Source organism: Caretta caretta, chromosome 9, assembly GCF_965140235.1.
Source record: "Caretta caretta isolate rCarCar2 chromosome 9, rCarCar1.hap1, whole genome shotgun sequence".
Classification (NCBI taxonomy): Eukaryota; Metazoa; Chordata; order Testudines; family Cheloniidae; genus Caretta; species Caretta caretta.
In genome coordinates this window covers 62,655,147-62,675,962 of record NC_134214.1, presented here as the reverse complement: position 1 = coordinate 62,675,962, position 20,816 = coordinate 62,655,147, and the positions used below count along the sequence as shown (strand labels likewise).

Genomic DNA, 20,816 nt, shown 5'->3' with positions numbered 1-20,816 from the left:
CACCATGATTGACAGCAGTGCGGAGCACAGACAGATCTATATGCTGTTCAGCCTGACAGTGCCCCTTTAAGCCCTCACCACTCTTGCAAACTTCCTTAGAAAAGCAACTGAACAAGCACATCTCCAAAGGTCCAGGGTGTTTGCTCGCCAGGCTGGTTCCTCGAGCTCTCCCTGCTTCTCTTAGTGTGAGTTTCAGATGCTGGAAACACCCTTTGTAATGAAATGTGACTTGAGAGACGTATCCATGGCAACAATGAGCCCCCCCCCTCACCCCACCCAGGGGCTCAAGGTCCCCAGCTGCCTCCCCTCCCAGCCATGAGAAAGAACTGTTCCCACGGGTGAGGCCAGCTTCCCCTCCCAGCCCCAGGAGCCAGAAACTGCACTGTCAGCAGCCACATCTGTTGCACCAGTGGGACAGGGTGAGAACACCTCCCCCGCCTCCTCCACTCAGGAGCCAGATGCCGGGAGGACAGGGGAAGCAACCCAGCTGAGCCCCCACCTGTTTACCCAGGATCCAGACACCAATGAGACAGAGAGAGAACACTCTACCCTTCCACCCAGTACCCAGGCACCAGTGGGTCAGGGGAGGGGGGCAGGAAGCTGGGGCTGTGGACCAGTCGGACATTCCTGGGCCCTGCAGTTTCATCCCTGGACACCTCCCCAAAAGGACAGAGGTGGTCACAGAGCAGAAGGGGCAGATAGGTCCCCTCTCCTGCCACTTCCTGTGGGCAGCCTCCTCCTCAGAGCCATTGACAGCTGTCTGTCCATGCAGGCAAGCCAGCTGGCTGGGGAAGGAGAGCATCCTTCAGAGCCCTGGGAACCTGTGACATCAGGGGCGATGGAGGGTGGAGGAGCTAGATCCAGAGGGAGGTGTGGAGAGGTCACTGGATGACTTGCAGGGGTGGCCATGCGGAGGAAGGACTATCCCACCCAAGATGGAAATAAGTGCCCCCCACTTACCCTTTGTCGAAAGGTAATGCCATGCCCCAAGAGGACCTGTCTCATCTGATCTGGGTGGACATTTCCTGTATGTTCTACCTCAAAGGCATGAAGCCATGCCAGCAGGGCTGGGGTAAGCCCTCCTCTTGGCTAGATGGGAGACTTCTGAGGGAAACTCCCCTAGTCTATTACCCCTTACCAGGCAGTTCCCTAAACCACTGCCCCTGAGGCGGAGACCGTGTGCGCTAGTCTCCTGGCCAGAGCCCTAGACTGGGATCCAGGAACCCTGGGTTCTAGTCCTGACCCTGCCATCATCTCACTATTTGACCTCAGGACTAAGTCATTCCAGCCCAGATCCTAGAAGTTAGGAGCCTCAAGGATGTTGGCCTTCCCCTTTCTGTGGTTCAGCTCCCATCTGTGAAAGGAGACTAATCCACCTCCAGGGGGGTTGGGAGGATAAAATCCATTGACTATGCATGGCTCAGATACTATGAGGATGATGCCAATGTCTGGCTAATGGTGTCAGGGGGGTGGTGCTGCTTCCACCTTTTTGAGATGTAGAATTGAGGTGTCCTCAGTAGCTATTAATGATCCCTGGGCAATTAGCACCCAGATCCTCCATTGTGTGCTAGATGGATTCCAGTTTAGGCAGTTACATGCCACTTGAGTCCAGTGCCACCTGCTGTTTCAGGGGCTCGGTTGTCTCCTGCCCGAGAGCACAGTTTTGCACTGAGCTTGCTTTCAAAGAGCCACTACAGTTGCACCCCAGAGGCAGGTGAAAGAGACACCCCTTCTGGAACACCTGTAAAGTGCCCTCTGTTGAAAGGGGCTACCATGGAAATCAAAGAGCTGCAGGAGAAGCCTTAGTCTTCGTGCCTCTTTAACTAGAAACCCAGCTTTTAGCCCACAGGGCATTAATTCCCTCTGTCCTTCATATGGGAGATAGATCGAGGTGCTTGGAGCAACTGTCCTTATTATTCCACTGCGGATCTGATGGCAGGTGAATTGTCTGCCAGGGATGTCTCAGTTGAACTGGCTGCTCCAGCAGAAAGACTCATAAAAAACCATATATGCCTAGCTTGGTCAAGAACAGTAGCATCTATAAGGGCACAAGTGCACTCAGGGGAGGCAAAGCAATGTTTACATGGGGGCGGGGCGGGACGGACATAAAAAACCCATCTGATCTAGGCAATTTATTTAGCTAGCCTGAGGGCAGGAGGTTGCATGGGCCATGCCGCACCAACCCACTGGGCTGGGGGGAGCCCTGGGGAACCGCTGCCATCCAGCCTCTCTGCAGAGAGCAGCTCCCAGGCTAGCAAGGTGTGAGCGAGCAGCCGGGCTGTTCGAGCGCAGGAGAAGCAGATGGAGCTAAAGGGCTGGAAAACAACGGCCCCTCCCTGGAGTTTGCAGACACCACCCCTGAGCTGGGCACCGACCAGCTTCCTGCTCCTCCCACACCCAGCCCTGGCTTTGCTCCACTGCACATGCCCCCTCCCCCCTCGAAAAGTGAGTTCTAACGACCCAGATCTCGGGGGGTTGGGGGAGACGCCCCTCCTTGGACACCCTGTTCCCCAAAGGGCGTGGGAGCAGAGTTCATTGTCCTGATCTAGGCTCAGCGGTGGAAAGTCTCTGGACTCAGAAATGGGTGTGGGGGCAGGAGGAGGGTGTAGCCTTGGGGACACACCCGCCCTCCCCCAAATTCAGTGGGAGCCGCGTTCTCCAGCCCGATGAAACTGAAAGGGGCCGAGCAAGGAGAACTAGCTGCTAGGGTGTTGCCAAGCCGCTCAGTCCGGCTTATGCACAGGAGGTAGGTGGAGTCAGGCAGGGAGTAGCAGCTCCATCCATGCAGCTCCCCCACCCCAAGGAATCACCCCCTACAGAGGCGATCAGGGGAAAGGGGGGGGGCTCCTTCTACCCTCCTCGGAAGGGTCCTGCAGCCTATGCGGACAGCGCTGAGCACTGGCCGTGGGGGCGGCCAAATGAGCCCAGGAGGGAGCCCAAGTTGTGCATTGCAGCTTTAAAGGGGCTGGTGATTGACAGGGCATGTAGCAGTGGATGGGGTGGAGCCGCTGGGTGGGGTCAGGGACAGGCAGCTGGTGAAAACGAAAAGAGAGAGAGGGGGGAAAACACAACATTACCCCCCATCCCCGCCCCTGCCATCAGCAAACCCAAGGCGAGGAAGAGGAGAGGGGGAAGAGGAGGAAGGCTGGGTGGGAGCAGAGCCTTTCTAAGAAGCCCAGAGCCTCCTCCACCCACCGACTCCACCCTCCCCTCCCTCCAGCACAGCTAAGCACCCAGAGCTCGCCCCGTGCCTGCCCGAGCCCAGGGGGAGGCAGAGGGAGGACCCCCCCCCCCGGAGCGAGCCCAGGGGGAGCAGGAGGAGATGCACTCCGAGGAGCAGAAAGAGAAAGTAAGTCCCTTTCATTTTGTCTGTGGTCCCCCCCCCTGCCCCCATGTGGTCACAGGGTGGAGGGGGAGGATCCACCTTAAGAAACAGCCTCTTTCTTGCAGATCAGCGGGAGTGGGGCCTGCTTGCAAGCCTCAGTGTCCCCTGGGGGGCGGGGGAGGGCTGTGCACACCCAGCCAGGGCACGGGAGCCTCTGCTGCCCCGCGCTGCGGATCGGGGCGCTGTGAAGGGGGTCAGGTTTGGGGATTTTTTTTTTAATGCAGTGGACAAGGCAAGGGCTCCATCTTGCCTGGCCTCTTAAAGGGGCAGTGCACCGCTTGGGAGGGAAGGAGGGAGAAGTAGGTTGCGCTGGTTGGAAAGTCATTCCAGAAGCAGGGCAGAAGGAGTGGAAGCTCCGTTGGTGCCGAGTGAGATCTTTCCTTGCAGTCAGTGACATTGCTGGGCCTGCCCTGCACGGTAGAGTCTCCCTCTGCCCCCAGGGTGATCTGGGGTTCAGTGTGTGTGTGTGGGGGGTGCCCCCTGCCACGTTCCCTGCCCTCCCATCGTTTGAGCTGCAGATTTAGGAGACAGATTAACCGTGCGTCGCGTGGTTTAACAGCTTCCTGAGCGTGTAGCAGTGACTGCTAGGCACCTATGTGTCTGACAATTGTTTGCTTTTGGAGTGCAATGCAGTAAAGCGTGTGCGTGTGTCTCTTATTGATCTGGGCAAGTGGCCTGGCGTGAGTCAATCTGGCTAGGATGTCTGGGCACAGAATTTCAGGGGCACAGGGTAGTTGCCACTTGCCCTCTTGGTGTAGATGGCTATTGCATGAGTTAGCTTTCAGGCTGGGTCCTTGCAGAGTGTGGCAGAGATGCTGGCAAAGCCAGGTGCCCTGGTTTTGGAGCTGGAGCCAAGCTCAGGTGAGGGAGAGTGGTGCATATGGAACAGGTGCATCTCAATGGTATATCTTTCAGAGAGCTGGCTGTCTGCATCATCTGAATTGAGGCCTGGGGATAGCTGTTTAAAGGACCTCAGCTGAAAAATGAAGGAAAAAAATGACATGCATGTATGAATAAATGTGGACTCTAGGCATGTCTCTCTTGGCTAAACACTGGTGGGAAAACTACTGAGACATATTAGTAGAGAACATTTTATGTTTTCATGCTGCCAATCAGTGCCTGGTCCATGTTCTGAATAGCTTAGGTCCAGATTTTCAAAAGTGACCAGTGGTTTTTGGGTCACCAACTTGAGACTCTTGGAAAATGCTGAGCCACCTGCCCTCTGAAAATCAGTCCCCTTCCAGCTGGGCACCCAAAATCACTCGTCACTTTTGGAAGCCTTGATTTACAGTCTTTGTTCCAAACCCTGAAATTCAGAAAACTGGAGACTCATACAGCCATGTGTGTGCCAGTACTTGCAATGTTGTATAGTTCTACAGCTGGGGTCCACGTGAATTCAGACCTTCTTAACTAGAAGTGTGGTCCAGTGGCTGGACTGAGAGCTGGGAGCAAGTCACAAATCCTCTCTGTACCACAGTTGCTCTATCCATAAAATAGGGATAATTGTTACCTTCTTGCCAGGGGGCTGATTGGGCAACTTAATTTAATTAGTGTGTTGTTGTGTAAGCACATTATATAGACAGTGCTGAAACTTTAGTTTTAGGGTTAACTTCTTGGAATTCTTCCATCACCTGGGTGGGGAGAGGGAGTTTGTACACAGAAGATTTGAATGGGATCAGCGGTGGGAAGCCTTCCACCTCAGAAGAAGAGCATGGTGCCTGTTCTCGACCCTTGCATCTGAAGATGATCATTGGGGTTCCATCCCAGTTCTGACAGTGTGTTGAAAGAGAAGTCTAAACTCCTGATGCAGCCTTTACGATCTCACGAACTTCTGCTCCTGGACAGTAGAGTTATTTTCTCAGCCCGTGATTTTAGAAGTGTAAGGATCTCCTGTAGTGATTCCCTGATGAATCTCGCATTGCAGAGTTCCTAAAGCACCATTTCAGCAGAGAAGCTGGAGGCATTTACAGAGCAATCTGTATCACAAAGCATTGTAGAAAGGAGAGCAAATATCATTATCTCCATTTCACAGAGGAGTAGAGCCCTGCGCTGGGATTCAGGAGATCTCGGGTCCATTCCCAGCTCTGCCACTGACTCTCTGTGTGACCTTGGGCAAGTCAGTCTCCATGTGCCTCAGGTCCCTGTGGATGGTAACACTGCAGGGGGTGCTGAGGATCACCTTTTGGTACTGTTTTTGTCTGGGTGCTTCACCACAGCTGTATAAGTAAGTGCAGGCAGAGAGATTGTGATTTTGCTTTAGGTTGCACAGAGTCTCAGACTTCTGCTGTCCTTTTGGTCCACAGTGCTTCAGCTCCCAGTTAGGGACAGGTGGAACTAGTGTAAACAGGAACCAAAGAAAAATATATACAGAGTAGTCTTAATCACCGGAGAGCATAAAACTGGAATCCGGAGTGCTGACTTGCTTGCTAGTATATCGGATACTTGATGGCGTCTTTTGTGATCACTATGGATGTGTGTTCTGTTTGCACCAGTCGCCCAAGCCCAGTCACACCTGTCATCCCACCCTTTGTAATTCACATTTACATCTCTGAAGACAATCCACTGTAGCATCCTGGGATCTGAATGAGGGACTTGCTACTAGGGTTTAGATGGATGTTACCAGAGGCCCAGTTTCAGTGACCCAGATTCCCTGGTTTGACTGGAACAGGTACATTTCTGTGCATAGTTGGCTCTTGGTGTATAGCTCTGTATTTGTTTGGTTAATTAAAAGGTGACTTGTAAATGATTATGACAAAAATAAAATATTGCACTCGTGCCTTTTTGTTGTTTTTTTGTGTTTTTTTTTTTTTTTTTGCAGCTTTTTTGATGGAAGAAGGTCAGCAAGCTGTATGCGTTTTAAATCCCGTTCATTTTATTTTTACCTGTACGGATATCAGGAAAATTAAGGCTGGCTTCCCTGGGTTTGCTGGAGGACTTGTTGGGAGATCTCAGAGATGAGTTTTATTCTACCTTCATTGAACAGACTGGGGATGTTTAATCTTCACAAATACTTTCTTTCTCTAGAATGTTAATTGGGCATAGAAGTTTAACGGGAGTCAACAAAAGCCAAGGTTGTAAAACCTCTGCTGATCCCCTCCCCTCAGTTACTTGCCTTTCACACTCATGTGAGGTTGTCACTGCCCTGGTTCTCTCCAATCCTTGACGAATCCGCTCTAGACAGCGATAGGTGCTGTGCTGGTAGCAAGGAGGTGGCTGGTCTATACTAGTGTTCCCACAGTTACTACTGTCAGTGGAGCTGTGCTAGGATGGTTACAGATGAACTGCTCTCCAGTCATGTTATCTGCCTGGACATTTCCCAGTGGCACAGTCTCCTGTAACCTCCGTTGGTTTAACCCTCCTCCTTTCCTTGGTCTTGCCAATCTGGTCAGGTGTCTTATCCATTCTTTTTCTACTCTAATCCTTCCATGTTTTACACTGTCTGTTTTCCCCCAATATGACTGTCAAGCATCCTTCCAGCTGCTATGCTGGAGTGGACATGTGTCTCCCAGTCTGGTTGGTGGGTACTGGCCTCCTGCATTCTGAATCCCACTCTCTAAAGATACATTTATTAGTTTTCACTGTCAGCTGCAGAGACTCAGAGTCTAGCTGTCTGACTTCTAAGCGTTATGAAGCGTGTTTGCAAGAGGATGTGGCTTGCTTAATGAAATACCCTCCATAGGAATTTGATTCTAATTCCCGGAATGCCATTGGCAAACAGGGCGGAACTGAGGCTTTTAATTTGGTGTTTTGTGGAGCTAGGTTAGCCTTAAAATGAGTGCCCGGTTTTATTTACCTTGACAATGTTCCTATCTGTGAAAGGGCTCATTTGGGAGATAGTATGGTCTAGTGGTTGGGGTAGTGGACTAGAACTTGACCTGGGTTCTATTACCAAATCTGCCACTGACCTGCGGTGTGGCCTTGGGCAAGTCACCTTCCCTCTCTGTGCTTTTGGGGCAAAACTGTCTCTCACTGTGTCTGTACAGTGGATTGGGGGGCAGTTGGGTGCTGCTTAGATACAAGTAATGGGGCCTCATTTAGCAGGGCTGCCCAGTCATTTCCCCCAGTGACAGAAACCCAAGGAAAGCCTCTCAGTTAATAGAAATAGAGCCAATTCCAGCTCCCTGGGTTTTTCAGAGGTTTTCTTCAAAGATAGATTGGGTGCCCTTTTTTAATCTCTCTCTCTCTGAAGAAGTCCTAAAAGGTACTGTGACAGAGAGCGAAATGTCCTTGAAAAACCGTACTGAATTAAATTAAAGTATCTGTGAAGTCCAGTATATTAAATACAGAGTTGATGTATGAATGTGGGCTGGAATTGTATGTAACCTCTTGAGGGGGCAGATGGGATGTGAGCTCTGGGAAGCGTTACGAACATCAAAGAACTATGCTGAGCTATGGGCCAGACAAGAATGGACTTTTGGACAGTGTCAAGTGGTTTGCCTGGGAATCTCTAGTGGGAGGAGAAGCGAATGTGAATTTTCACATCTTTTGAAGCTAATTCCTGAGGAGGGGTCCACTGCCTGTTGATTACCTGGCCCTGGAATCTGAAGATCGAAGGCCAAAGCTGTATGAAGGAAAGATTCATGGGAGTGCTAGTTCTGAGCTAAAACCATTCTGAACTTGTAACCACAGGGCAAACTCCTTGGTGGGGTTTGAAGGACTCATGTTAGAGTTGGGGATGATTAACATGAATGTAGATTCCTTTACTGTTTTTAATACATTATCTCTGTAATGCTTTCACCTTAAGAATAAACGTGCTCAGTTAGAAAGAGCTGTATAGTAACACGTAACCGAGGGCAATTACACTGTTCATAGCCTCTGCAGAGAAAGCAAAGTGCGGACGCTGGCCTGATTAGGCAGTTTGGCTTGCTGGGAATAACACAGTGTAGGCAGGGAACTGTGCAACCTGGAAAAACTCCAGTCCGGAGGGGAGAGACATACTTCTCTGCCTAAGAGAGGTGATGCCTGGGGGGCCCGGAACCTAGAATGGGTGCCCTCAAGGGATCATGAAGGGGGGACACAGATGTAGTTGCTCTGAATTATGACAGGTATGTATATTCTAATATTTAAAAACCTAGGTTCTCTTAGCTTTTCGGGGGAGGGGAATAGTTGGCTTGGCGATGACTAGTTTGAGTTCAGAGGAGCTGAATCTTTTCTTCCACACGTGTGTTAGGCATTGGAGTTAAACAGGTAGTAAAAAGAAACCAACAACCAAAAATCCTGAGATTTCAACATTGCTCAGTCTCTTCCTCTCTGTTGCTCAACTTTCACGTTGTGGACTCTTGTGATGGGACTGTTTTTGTGTTTCTCCATCACAGAGGCTTCCTGGGATAGACAAGACCTGAATGTCTAATATCTACCCTTCTCCATTCTAAAGACGCAAAACAAGGGCATAAGCCCAATTTTCCCAGGTCTCATCAGTAGCATTGCAAACCCTGGAGACTACACGTTCCAACAAGCAGTGCTCCCTCTCAATCTGTGCTGCCAGGGGCTGGGGACATGCTTTATCTGGCACATGCTTGCAGCAGATAAACCTTTGAAAAATCCTGTGCCCATGCCCCATACCCATGGATTCGTTCCTGGCTCGTGTAAATGCACGTGGAAGTTGTCATTGGCGTGAATGGATTTAAATTAAGGCGATCATCCCAAATGGGACCACTCTCAAGGCTGAACTACTTGTTTAAGAATTAGATGGCTAGACGCAGTCTTGCCTAGCCTCATGTAGGCAGGAGAGGGAAGCTGGTATGAGAACCTTTGCTGAGCTGCTGGCTACTCCTCCCAAGGCAGGTACCTCCTAGCCATCTGGATCTGTGGCTTCATGAACTGGAGCTGATATTTGCTACAACATCTGGACTATAATTCTTCCTCTGAGGTATGCCTTCTGGGACACGCCCAGCCTCTGTAGGCTTTAGGAACTGAGATCCTGAGCTTGCATTTTTTTTTTAACTCCTTCTCTGCATGGCTCCTTTGCAATCTGTGGATGTCGAGCTATACCTGCTACGTACCATGGCACCAGAAACGTTGCCACGTCCTCCTAAAGAATGTCACGCTCATTATGTCCAAGAATTGCTTTGTACCTCGCTGTAGTGCAGCCGCTGGTTGGGACTAGAATGGGGTGGGCAAACTATTTGGGCCGAGGGCCACATCTGGGTGGGGAAATTGTATGCAGGGCCAGGGCAGGGGGTTGGGGTGTGGGAGGGGGTGTGGTGTGCAGGAATGGGCTCAGGGCAGGGGATTGGGGCAGAGGAGGGGTGCGGGATGTATGAGGGGACTCAAGGAAGGGGTGCAGACTGCAGGAGGGAGTTCAGGGCAGGAGGTTGGGGTGCAGGACAGGTGTGGCAGGGGGCTTAGGGCAGGGAGTTGAGGGGTGGGGTGCAGGAGGGGTTCGGGCTCCGGCCTGGCGCCTCTTACCTAAAGCGGCTCCAGGGTGGCAGCGGCACGCACCGGGGCCAGGGCAGGCTCCCTGTATGCCTGCACTGGCCCCATGCCGTGCCGCTCCGGGAAGCGCCCAGAACCACACCCTGTGTGGCCCCGGGGAGGCGGCACAAGGCTCCCATTGGCCGTGGTTCCCCGTTCCCGGCCAATGGGAGCTGCGGGGGGGGGGCGGTGCCTGGAGGCAAGGGCAATGCACAGAGCCCTCTGCCCTCCCCTTCCCCCCGGGAGCTGCAGGGACGTGGTGCTGGCCGCTTCTGAGAGCGGCACGGGGCCTGCGGCACCATGGGGGGCAATCCTGCGGGCCAGATCCAAAGCCCTGACGGGCTGGATCCAGCCCGCGGGCCGTAGTTTGCCACCCCTGGTCTAGAACCTGTGGCTCCTGGGAGTCTCTACATGCCATGCCTTAAGCTTGGGTCACTTAAAGCTTGCCTGTGCTATGGATTTTTGCACCAATGTACCTGCTGCAGGTCAAACCCTTAGTGAAAACACTGCATTGGTGATATATAGGTCTTGCTCTGGTGTGGCTTATGCAGGTTTAAAACAGGTGCAAAACTCCCCGGTGCAGGCCAAATCCAAACTACCTCCTCCTGGAGGAGGTAATCTGGCATGGGTCCCAGGCCATGGCCAAAGTGAACAAACAGGAAGCTTGTGTCTGACCCATGTGATGCTATGTTCTACCTGACAGTCCTTGACCAATGACGGCTGGTCTTCGCCAGTGCAGCCTCCATGGGAGACCTAGGGATTTCCAGCTGTTTCTTTTAAGCTTGTTGGCCCTTTCCTCCCATCGGGCTCCCCTAGGGTGACCAGATGTCCCGATTTTGGGGTCTTTTTCTTATATAGGCTCCTATTACCCCCCACCCCCTGTCCTGATTCTTCACATTTGCTGTTTGGTCACCCTAGGCTCCCCACATGAGCCCCGATTCTCTTTGCAGCATTGCCCTTCACCGGCTGGAGCAGCCCACCTCGGACACTGCTCTCCGGCTCCCCACAGTGTGTCGTTGTCGGTGTGGGCTGGAGTTCACAACCTCGGGATCCCTTGCTGGCATGCAGGGTGACATAGAACATGCCGTCCTGGGAAATCCGATCTCTGCTCTAAGCCTGCTGCCCTGCTTGCTCCGGGTCTTTTTTTTCTTTTTTAAAGGGAGCTGAATGGAATTAGCCTCAGCCCCTCAACAAAAGGGCTCTTGTTGAGACATACCAGTGTGAGTCCGTAGGGCCCAGTGCGTGCTGACTGGGGCTGGAGCGAAGGGAGCACCTTGGCTTTGCCAGAGATCACCGAAGGAGAATGGGGCTCTGCGACTGGGTTTTCTCTCTGTGCTGCCCTGTCTCGTTCTCGGGGATTCCCTGCTCCTTCCAGCCATTCCTAGCTGGCGCATGCTCCCATTTTATTTTAAATTGAGGCAAATATATCTGAACTCCCCAGACCCTGTGCATCAGTCTTGTCTGCAGGACCAGGGTCCTGGCCATTAGTTCGGTGCAACCCAGCAGTGGTTGCATGTGCTTTTTTGCTATGTCACCCCGAAATGGTGCCTCCTTTTTAAAAATCTGTTTTGGAGACAGACTGATATATAAATACACAGCTCTGGTGTGATCTTGGGTAAATCACTTAATCTCGTCGTGCCTCCGGTCCCCGTCTTCTGCTTGTGGTTGTATCCCTTTCTCCCGTTCTGTCTTGTCGTCTTTTAGATTCTGTTCTGTATAGGCTTTTGTGCTGCGTTCATCACTGTAGTGTCTGAGTATTGGGATTGTCAGCTCTTTGAGGCAGGGACTGCCTGTTGCTAGGTTTGTACAGCACCTAGCACAATGAGGCACTGATATTGGTTGGGTTTACTAGACTAATATTATTATTTTTGGTTTTCTGTAGTGCCTAGGAGCCCCAGTCATGGACATGGAACAAAAGACAGTCCCTTTCCCCCGAAGAACTCAGTCTAAGTTTTACCAACACTGTAATGCAGAATGCTCAGGTTAGAGAGGTGTCATTTGCCATTTGAAGGCAAATCAGATGAGGAGCTGGCAAGTCCTGCTGGAGATATTCTGTCTCCTTAGATATGAGAAGAAGTTCTTGGGGTCCTGGAGAGCAGAGTGGCTTCAATACTGCTGAATTGCCCTCTCATTCATTCTTAGCAGCATGGGGAGTTTTCCTCTGCAGGGGAGGGGAGGACAGGCCCCAAATGGAAAGGGAAACTTAGACGTGTTGTGAACATTTTGATTCGTTGGCAAATCCCCTGAACGAAATGAAAACTTTCCCATTTCTTTGTCCGTGTTCTGTGGCAAATCCTGACCCAGCTCTAGTCGAGGCTCTGTCTCTGAGCTGTGGCTGTAGGACATCGCTCTGCAGGACAGTTGGTCTCTGCCCACCATTCCCACTCTCCAATAGACTGGCACTCCAGAAAGAAATTAGGTTGAGCTTAAGCTTCAGCACAGGTGCTGCTTGGTTTCTTAGGGATGTCTTCATTACCATAAAAGCGGCAAAGAGTCCAGACTAACGGACGTACTGGAGCATAAGCTTTCGCGGGTGAATACCCACTTCTTCAGATGCGTACATGTAGGACTCTTAGTTTGGATCTGTAAAAGCGGCAAACACGGCTACCCCTCTGATACTTCATTATCCTAAAAAAGAAAAGGAGTACTTGTGGCACCTTAGAGCCACAAGTACTCCTTTTCTTTTTGCGAATACAGACTAACACGGCTGTTCCTCTGAAACCTTTCATTATCCTAGTTAACCTGGATTTTAGGTCAAACCCTCTCCCTCCACTACAGTCCACGCAGAAAACCTTTGACCTGGGTGTGGCGATGCTTTAAGCCCCGGTTTGCTGATCTAGCTGGGGGATAGAACCTGGGTCCAGTTTAACTTGGGCTGGACCCTGTCCTCTTTGCAGTAAGGACACAGGCAAAAATCACTTGGGTGCTGGTACAGTCCTCTCTGGAGGATGGACAAAGTCTCCAACAATTGCCTGGGAAAGAATCCTGGAGTGTCTCAGCACAGAGCACCATGGTCCATGCCCCAAGACTCACGTGGGCGAGTGCAGGAACAGGGAGGCCATGGGACGTGGGTGGGCCTTTGCTCTGGAGGGGCTCGCACCATTGCTGGGCTAACTTGGCTGTGGATCAGCTGGGTTCCATGTGTGGTGAAGACTTGCCCTTAGGCCTTGTCTAGGCTAGGATTGGAAAGGTGTTAGCCAGCATGTGTAGACAAGGCGATGTAAAGGTAAACACCTATAACGCCTCCCAAACCGTAGTCTTGGCAAGGCCTCGCTGAGCAGAAGGACGGTCGCCATGGACAAGCTGTCACATTTCAAAGACGACTGGGTAACCTCTGCTTTGTCTGTACCTGAGGCGTAGGCGGATGTTCCCTAGCAGAATGGTCCCTTCCCCGGCAGTAGCTGGAAACAGGGGAATGCTCGTGGGAGGGCGCTTTGCAGAGCGGTGAGCATTAACCCCAGGTTTGGCCTGGTGTATTTTTCCTCCTGCCATCAAATGAAACCCACAGGACTTGGTAACTGTCCAGCACTGGATGGCGTGACTGTGCCCGTGCCCTGTGTACTGAGGCACTGGGCAAAGGCCACCTGGCTCCAGAACGGGGGAAGGTGGGGTGGATTGGTTGGAGTCCAAATGTTCCTGCCCCATCGCTTCACACCCAGACTGAACCCAATTCAAACCTGAGGGGGATAAATAAACTCCATGAACTTCTCTGTTCATGAACTTTGCCTGCCTTCATTTTGGGATCGCAAAGCACGTTCCAAAACATGACTATTCCCACGTTACAGATGAGGAAACTGAGGCACAATGAGGGGAAGAAACTTGTCCCAGGCTGCAGAGCGAGTACTTGGCAGAACCAGGCCTGCTAACTTCCAAACCCAGTAGGCGAGAGGGTCCCATTGTGTTAGTTTCTGCTGCTTGGTGTTTGGCTGGGCTTGGAAATGCTTCTGCTCCCAAGACAGCAGCTCTTGGAGCCTGGTCAGAAGCAGGAAGCAGTATAAAAGATTCACTTTCCTAAGCAAACTTTCCTCTGAACCAAGAGCTGGTGTGGCCCAGTGGCTAGGGGATATGGCGGAGATTCAGAAGACATGGGTTCTTACCCCAGCTCCGCCTGCTGGGTGACTTTAGGCAAGTAACGTCACCTCTCTGTGCCTCAGTTTCTCCTCCTGTGCCCTGTCTGTATGGACTGAAGCTCTATGGGGTGGGGACGTCTCATACACTGCAAGCAGATGCAGTGTTCTGCACAATGGGGCCCTGATCTTAGCTGGGAGCTTCTAGGTGCGTCTGCAACAAGAGTAAATAACAATGATTAATGTCCCAACCCTGTGACACTTTTCTGAAAGGAGGCCAAACTCTGTCCCCGGTACCAAGTGTACATGATTCCTGTGCTGCACACCCCTGACTGTCTCTGGGCCTGCCAGCAGCGGACTACTCCAGGGTCTTTGCCAGCCTCTTTCGGAGCCGTTTATAGGCGCGTGCAGCCTGTGTGACATTGAGAACTTGCAGCAGGCCCCCGTGGGGCTCGCAGGTGTCCTTGGCGAAGGGGAGCCCCAGCAGGGAGGCTGCGCTCTGGCTCCTGCCACCGCGCCTGCCCCTTTGAAACAAAGCACTTCACGCTGCAGGAGCTTTGGCCTGGGGTGAAGAGGTGCTTCCTGCTGTGCAGCAGGGGGGCACTAGAGCTGCCAGTGCCACCCTCGGGCAGGCCTGGGTGTACCAGTCCAGCTGGCTTCGTTGCCTCTGTGGGATATTGGGGCCCGGATCTCAGAGGATCCGACTCTTTGAACAGAGGGGTGTGTGTGTGACCGTGACCTAGATCCCAGCCTTGCGGTTCGGGTCATCTCCAAAATCCACCCATGTTGGTGTGAGATCTCAGCCCAACATAGTGGCCTCAGCTGGGTTTCTGGAGTCGTTTGATCCAGGAGCGAAAGACCCAGGGGATTAGAAAAGGGACAGAGGGGTCATTCAAGTCTAGGCCGTGCCAGCCCGAGCCCACCAAGTTGCCGTGGCTGGGGGCGGGAGGAAGGATATGGTGGCCTCCCCTCAGTCTGCTGCGGAGAGGTGTCTGCTTCGTGGTTAACCCCTTTCTGGCTGTCTCGGCAATGGGGCCAAGGAGCTGGGTCTTGCATGGGGATGTGTACTCTGCCAGCCGTGCTGTATGATGATGTAGGGTCTCCTAGGCTCTTCACTGAGGACCTCTCGCTAGGGCTCCGCTCACTTCAACCTGGCCTCTTCCCAACTCTTGTGCTTCAGGGCACATGCTGCCGGCTCAGGGAGGGATTTGACACCTGGTGGGCTGGAGGCTGCCCCTTCCTCTGGTCAGAGTCAGTGGGGCTGGGGGAGGGAGGGCAGCTGCTCTGATCCGATTGGGCCAAGTGGGCTTAGTCTCCTGCTTCTTACAGGTATAAACTGGGGGCTTCCCCTCTGTTGCTTCCCACTCAACCCCAGGCCCTGCACCGGGGGTGAGCGCCCCTCTCTGCTTCTGCAGCCACACTAGGTTAGGCTTTGGGGTCTGTCAGGCAGACGCCATGTGAGCTGCTGCTTATCCTGCCAGCCCTGGGTCTGTGTCCACTGTACCATCCTCCCCACCCCCTCTCCAGCTGTCAGCAGTGAGCCCGGGCTGCTTTCTCCCCTCCAGCTCCTCCCCAGCTGTCTTTTTGGGACCCCCAAAAAAGGGCAGATTTTCTGTGGCTCTGGAGCCAAAAGAAACCGTCCCCAGGAGAGCACCTGCCTGGGCCCCATGCTCCCGCCCTCCCCTCTCAGCCTGGGATTAGCAGGGCTGGGCTGCTGCGGGGTGTGGTAACCTGCTAACCACACCCAGCTGCGCCTCTGTGCCGCAGCCCAGTGCAGGCCCCCAGCCAGCATTGCACAACGGTCCCAGGTTCAGGAGGTGTAGCAGCCGATGGGTCAGAGGATTAGGCCAAACAAACATAAAATCCGCCCCCCACCCCCACCCCAGCAACAGCTGCTTGTTGCACAGCCCTGCAGCATGTTTGCCTTCCCCTCGCCTGCCTGCGGGCCGGGCTCTGCGCACAACAACCGCTCAGCTTCCGCAAAAGGCTGCCTGGCTTCCTCCCCTCCCCCTCCTCCCTGCCCCGCCTGAATTCTGGGAACAGGGGAGCAACTCATGGCCTTGTTCTCTTCCCCCTCCATCCCCGGTCTCAGACAGAAGTCATGCAGGGCTGTGGGGCGGCTGTGCTTTGCTTCTGTGTGTGGCCTTGCGTCAAGGTACTGTTTCCTAGCTAAAATTGTCCCTTCCTGGTACCACCATTGCTGGGCCAATGCCCGCCCCCAGTCACTGACCCGGAGCGTTCTTAGTGTGTGGTTTCCTTCTGCAAGGTCACCTGGAAGTGGTGAGACTCTGTTTACTGGCGCTGTACAAATCCTGATCAGATCTGCTCTGATCACACATAACTCCTGCTGGCCTCTCTGTGCCTCATACTTTGCCAAAGTGCTTGCCAGCTGGGTTCTGCTGAAAGCTTGCTGTGTGAGTCACTTCCCTTCCCTGCACCTCAGTTTACCTACCAGTAAAATGGGGATGGTAATGCTAGCCTGGAATTGTACAGTGCTGGACTAGAGATACCATAGAGTGCATGACTACCTGAGAATAAAACCGACTGGTCTGGTCCCAAGTAGAGCACTAGTAGAAAATCAACAGTGGAAGAAGGAAGCGGTGTGTGAGGGTTTAACGACTGCACTGGCACATGCAAGTTCTAATTTCAGATTCCCTGAGTGACCCGGGACAAGTCACTTAGTATCTGTGCCTCAGTCTACCCATCTGTAAAATGGGGATAATACTTCCTTTGGCTTGTCTGTTTAGATTGTAAACTCTCTGGGGTGGGGACTCTCTCATACAATGGGGCCCTGATCTGAGCTGGGGACTTCTGTGATGCAATGAATGATTTAATTTGTAACCTAGGCCTTTTTACCAGGGTAATCTAGGCAGTGTCTAGACTAGGATTTGCAGATGTGACATTAACATGTGTTTAAATTAGTCTAGTCAGATTTTAGGGAAAGAAAGGTTCAGTATGTTGCTAATTTGTTTTCTGTAGGCAGTTCTTCAGAGCCCTGTATTAGCCATGTCACGTGTAGTATACTCACACAATCGATTCTAGTAAAATCGTCCATACCTCAGTAGCCCATAATCTTAACTCCCTCCAGGAGCGCATTCCCTGGGATCACCTCCCTGCCCTGCCTTTGTTCCTTTTGTACTGCATGTGGTCTTACTAGGCCCCATTCCTTTTCACAGGCCTCCATCTCCCCTTATCTCTGCCCCAGATCAGCCCTCATCCCTATATGAATCTGGCCTCTTAAGCACTCCCTTGTCTGTAATGCCCTCTCTGCTCAGCTGATCATGCTTTTAATTGCTGCTCCTAGGGTGTAACCTCTCCTGAGTGCATAGCCCTCCAGTTGCAGCAGCTATCCCTCACCTTTGGCCTGTGTGGACCGTACGCTCTGAGCACGTGAATATTGGGTCCTATCCCGGGAGCTGAATGACTGAGGTCTCCTCCCTCTGTGGAGCCTGTAACCTTCCCGTCTGCTTTGCCACCCTGCGCCGTGAGCCAGTATTCTGTGAGCTCTTTGTCTCCTTGGAACCTGCCTGTCCCCTCCCTCCTTTTAGTGCTGCTGCAGCTTCCCTTGGAAAGGAATCCTGGCACCAAACCACAAGTGCTGAGCCCATGGTAGTCCCTGCTGATCCCCCTCCTCCTTCAGTTCCCTTAGTCACCCCCATCATGTCCACTCCTCCTTACTCCAATGCCCCCCCGCTCTTTTCTGCTCTGGCCATATTGTATGTGTCTGTCCCCATCACTGGCCCAAACCATCTGTGTGCCGTCTCCCCATCCCCACCTGCTGCTCCTTCCAGCTGGCCCCCTCAGCCACCTGCTCTGCCATCCCTGAGCCCCTCCTGCTGCTCGCTATCCCCAGTACAGCCTGCGCTTTGGCCTTCATAGCTCTGCCTGTGAGGAAACCTGGTTCTCGTGTCCCTCTTCCCCAGGGTCCTCCCTTGCTGCTCTGCACTGGGCACCATCTCTAATGCCTCTGTTGGGCAGCAACCTCCTCCTCAAACCACATCCCAAACCTTTCCTGCCTCCTCTCTGCTCCTGTCTGTCTGACGTCTGCCACCCCCCTCCCCTTCCAGCGACCAGGGGGTGTTAACTGGGAGCCTGAACCCCAGGCTCTGCTCTTCAGTGAAAATGACCAGAGGATAGCTAATGGGATGCCAATTTTTTAAAAAAAAGGCTCCAGAGAGATTCCCAGCAATTACAGGCTGGTAAGCCTAACTTCAGTACCAGGCAATTTGGTTGAAACTACAGTAAAGAACTTCATCAGATACATAGATGAACACTATTTCTTGGGGAAGAGTCAACGTGGCTTTTGTAAAGGGGAAATCATGCCTCACCAATCTACTAGAATTCTTTGAGGGAGTCAACAAGCATGTGGACAAGGGTGATCCAGTGGATAGAATGTACTTAGACTTTCAAAAAGCCATTGACAAGGTCCCTCATCAAAGGCTCTTAAGCAAAATAAGATGTCGTGGGATAAGAGGGAAGGTCCTCTCGTGGATCAGTAACTGGTTTAAAGATAGGAAATAAAAGGGTAGGAATAAATGGCCAGTATTCAGAATGGAGAGAGGTAAATAGTGGTGTCCTTTAGGGGTCTGGACAAGTGCTGTTCAACATAGTCCTAAATGATCTGGAAAAAGGGGTAAACAGTGAAGTGGCAAAATTTGCAGATGATAACAAAACTATTCAAGATAGTTACATCCAAAGCAGACTGTGAAGAACTACAAAGGGATCTCACAAAACTGGGTGACTGGGCATCAAAGATGGCAGACAAAATTCAATGTTGTTAAATGCAAAGTAATGCACATTGGAAAACATAATCCCAACTATACATACAAAATGATGGGGTCTCAATTAGCTGTTACCACTCAAGAAAGAGATCTTGGAGTCATTGAATGGATGTTTTCAGAGAACTATCCACAATGTGCAGCAGCAGTCAAAAAAGCGAACAGAATGTTGGGAATCCTTAAGAAAGGGATAGATAATAAAATAGGAAATATCCTATTGCTTCTATATAAGTCCATGGTACGCCCACATCTTGAATACTGCGTGCGGATGTGGTCGCCCCGTCTCTAAAAAGGTATATTGGAATTGGAAAAGGGCAACCATATGAGGAGAGATGAATGAGGCTGGGACTTTTTCACCTTGGAAAAGAGACGACTAAGGGGGAATATGATAGAGGTCTATAAAATCATGACAGGTGTGGAGACAGTAAATAAGGAAGTATTATTTACTTCTCATAACACAAGAATTAGGGGTCACCACATGAAATTAATAGGCAGCAGGTTTAAAATGAGCAAAAGGAAGTATTTTTACACACAACACACTATCAACTTGTGGAACTCCTTGCCAGAGGATGTTTTGCAGGCCAAGACTGTAACAGGGTTCAAAAAAGAACTAGATAAATTCACGGGGGATAGGTCCATCAACGGCTATTAGCCAGGATGGGCAGGGATGGTGTCTCTAGCCTCTGTTTGCCAAGGGCTGGGAGTGGGCACAGAGAATGGATCACTGGATGATTACCTGTTCTGTTCATTCCCTCTGGGGCACCTGGCATTGGCCACTGTCGGAAGACAGGATACTGGGATTGATGGACCTTTGGTCTGTCCTTTATGGCCGTTCTTATGATGTGACCAGACACATCAGCTGCAGCAGGTCCCGCCTTGTACTAGCCATGATGGTGCCAACCCTGCTGGGCACTCCCTGTATTTCACCTCTAGTTCCTTTCAGTCTGTCACTTCCTCACCTACAGACACTGCTGAGCCTGGGATTTGATCTTCTCCTCCAGGATCCAGGGCTCAGACCTCTTATTCAGTGCCTGGCCTGACTCCGGATTGGGAAGGAGCCATCCCTGATAGCAAACTACTGCCAGATGAGCTGGGCAGCTTCCCCACTGGCCTCTCCCATTGCCAGAGGAGCAGGGACACTCGTTCCTCCATCGCCAGTGGGGCAAGTATTCTCCAGCTTCACCTCCGATTCCTGGTGGGACTTGGGTGTTCCTTGCCTCCCAGGTCTCCCACTACGTTGATGCTGAAGGGGATTCGGTTCTCCAGACCCAGCATGCACTGGGCTGAGCCATTCCACGCTGTGGCCGGGTCCATTGTCCTCGCTGCTGAGGTCATGCGGAGCAGTTGTCCTAAGGCCGTAGAGATCCCAGCTCCTCTAAGTCTGCCTCCCTCCGAGTCCGGAGGTGGTTTTCGACGCTGCTCCCTGGTGTTCAGGTTTCACATCCTGCACAGGGTGAGGAAGTCCCCGCAAATGCATCCTGCCTTGAGTGTGTGAGATGGGGGTGGGAGCATGGGGTGAGAGACAGCATCCTGCGGTTTGCAGGTGTGTACGGCTGTGTAACACACATGTGCTCGTGGGGGAGGGCGGTCTCGCTTTCTGTTTTGGATAATCAGCTGTTCTGGTGTATATCGTGCCTCTCCTCGACACCCCTGCCTCTCAGGCACCTGCTGCTGGGGTGGCTCTTCCACCATGCCCACATTTGGGTCAAGGAAACCAGGGCAAATCTACCCTGCTGTGAAAAGGCCTTTGGGTCGCTAATGCCCTTGCCGTGGTGAGGACCTTGGTTTAAAAGCTCTCACCTCCCCAGTCTCACCCACCCAACCCCATGCAAATAGCCTGGATCTTGGGGGATGTCTATCTGGGGAGGAGCAAGGACGGAGTCTCCCCATTCAAATCTGAACCTGTGGGTCCCAGGAGCTGAGATATTTGGAACCCGATGCACTTGGGGATTATGTATCTTCGGGCCTTGCTCAGCACTGGGGGGGAAAAAACAGCATCTGTTGGGTGCATCCAGTCAGGCTGTAGGTCTGCAGAGAAGTAACCAAACATCCTTGGTGCTTTTTCACAGCCCGTGTCTAAACAAAGGTGATCTTTCAAGCTAACTAATAGGAAGGGAGATTAAAGAGACACTGGAATTTGAACTTCCCTGTTATAGAAACCACAGTGAGTAT

General features: G+C 52.1%; 1 protein-coding gene across 2 annotated transcripts in view; it reads left to right on the top strand.

Annotated features, from left to right (window-relative positions):
• Positions 1 to 2,769: 2,769 nt before the first annotated feature.
• KLF8 (KLF transcription factor 8) overlaps positions 2,770 to 20,816 on the top strand; it is an 89,861-nt gene continuing 71,814 nt past the window's right edge. Inside the window, exon 1 of one of the 2 annotated variants that reach the window (XM_048863689.2) lies at positions 2,770 to 3,349. In XM_048863689.2, the coding sequence (XP_048719646.1) occupies positions 3,323 to 3,349 (27 nt within the window). In that variant the 5' untranslated portion in view covers positions 2,770 to 3,322. The remainder of the gene's footprint in view (positions 3,350 to 20,816) is intronic. The other variant, XM_048863690.2, reaches the window with a different exon arrangement.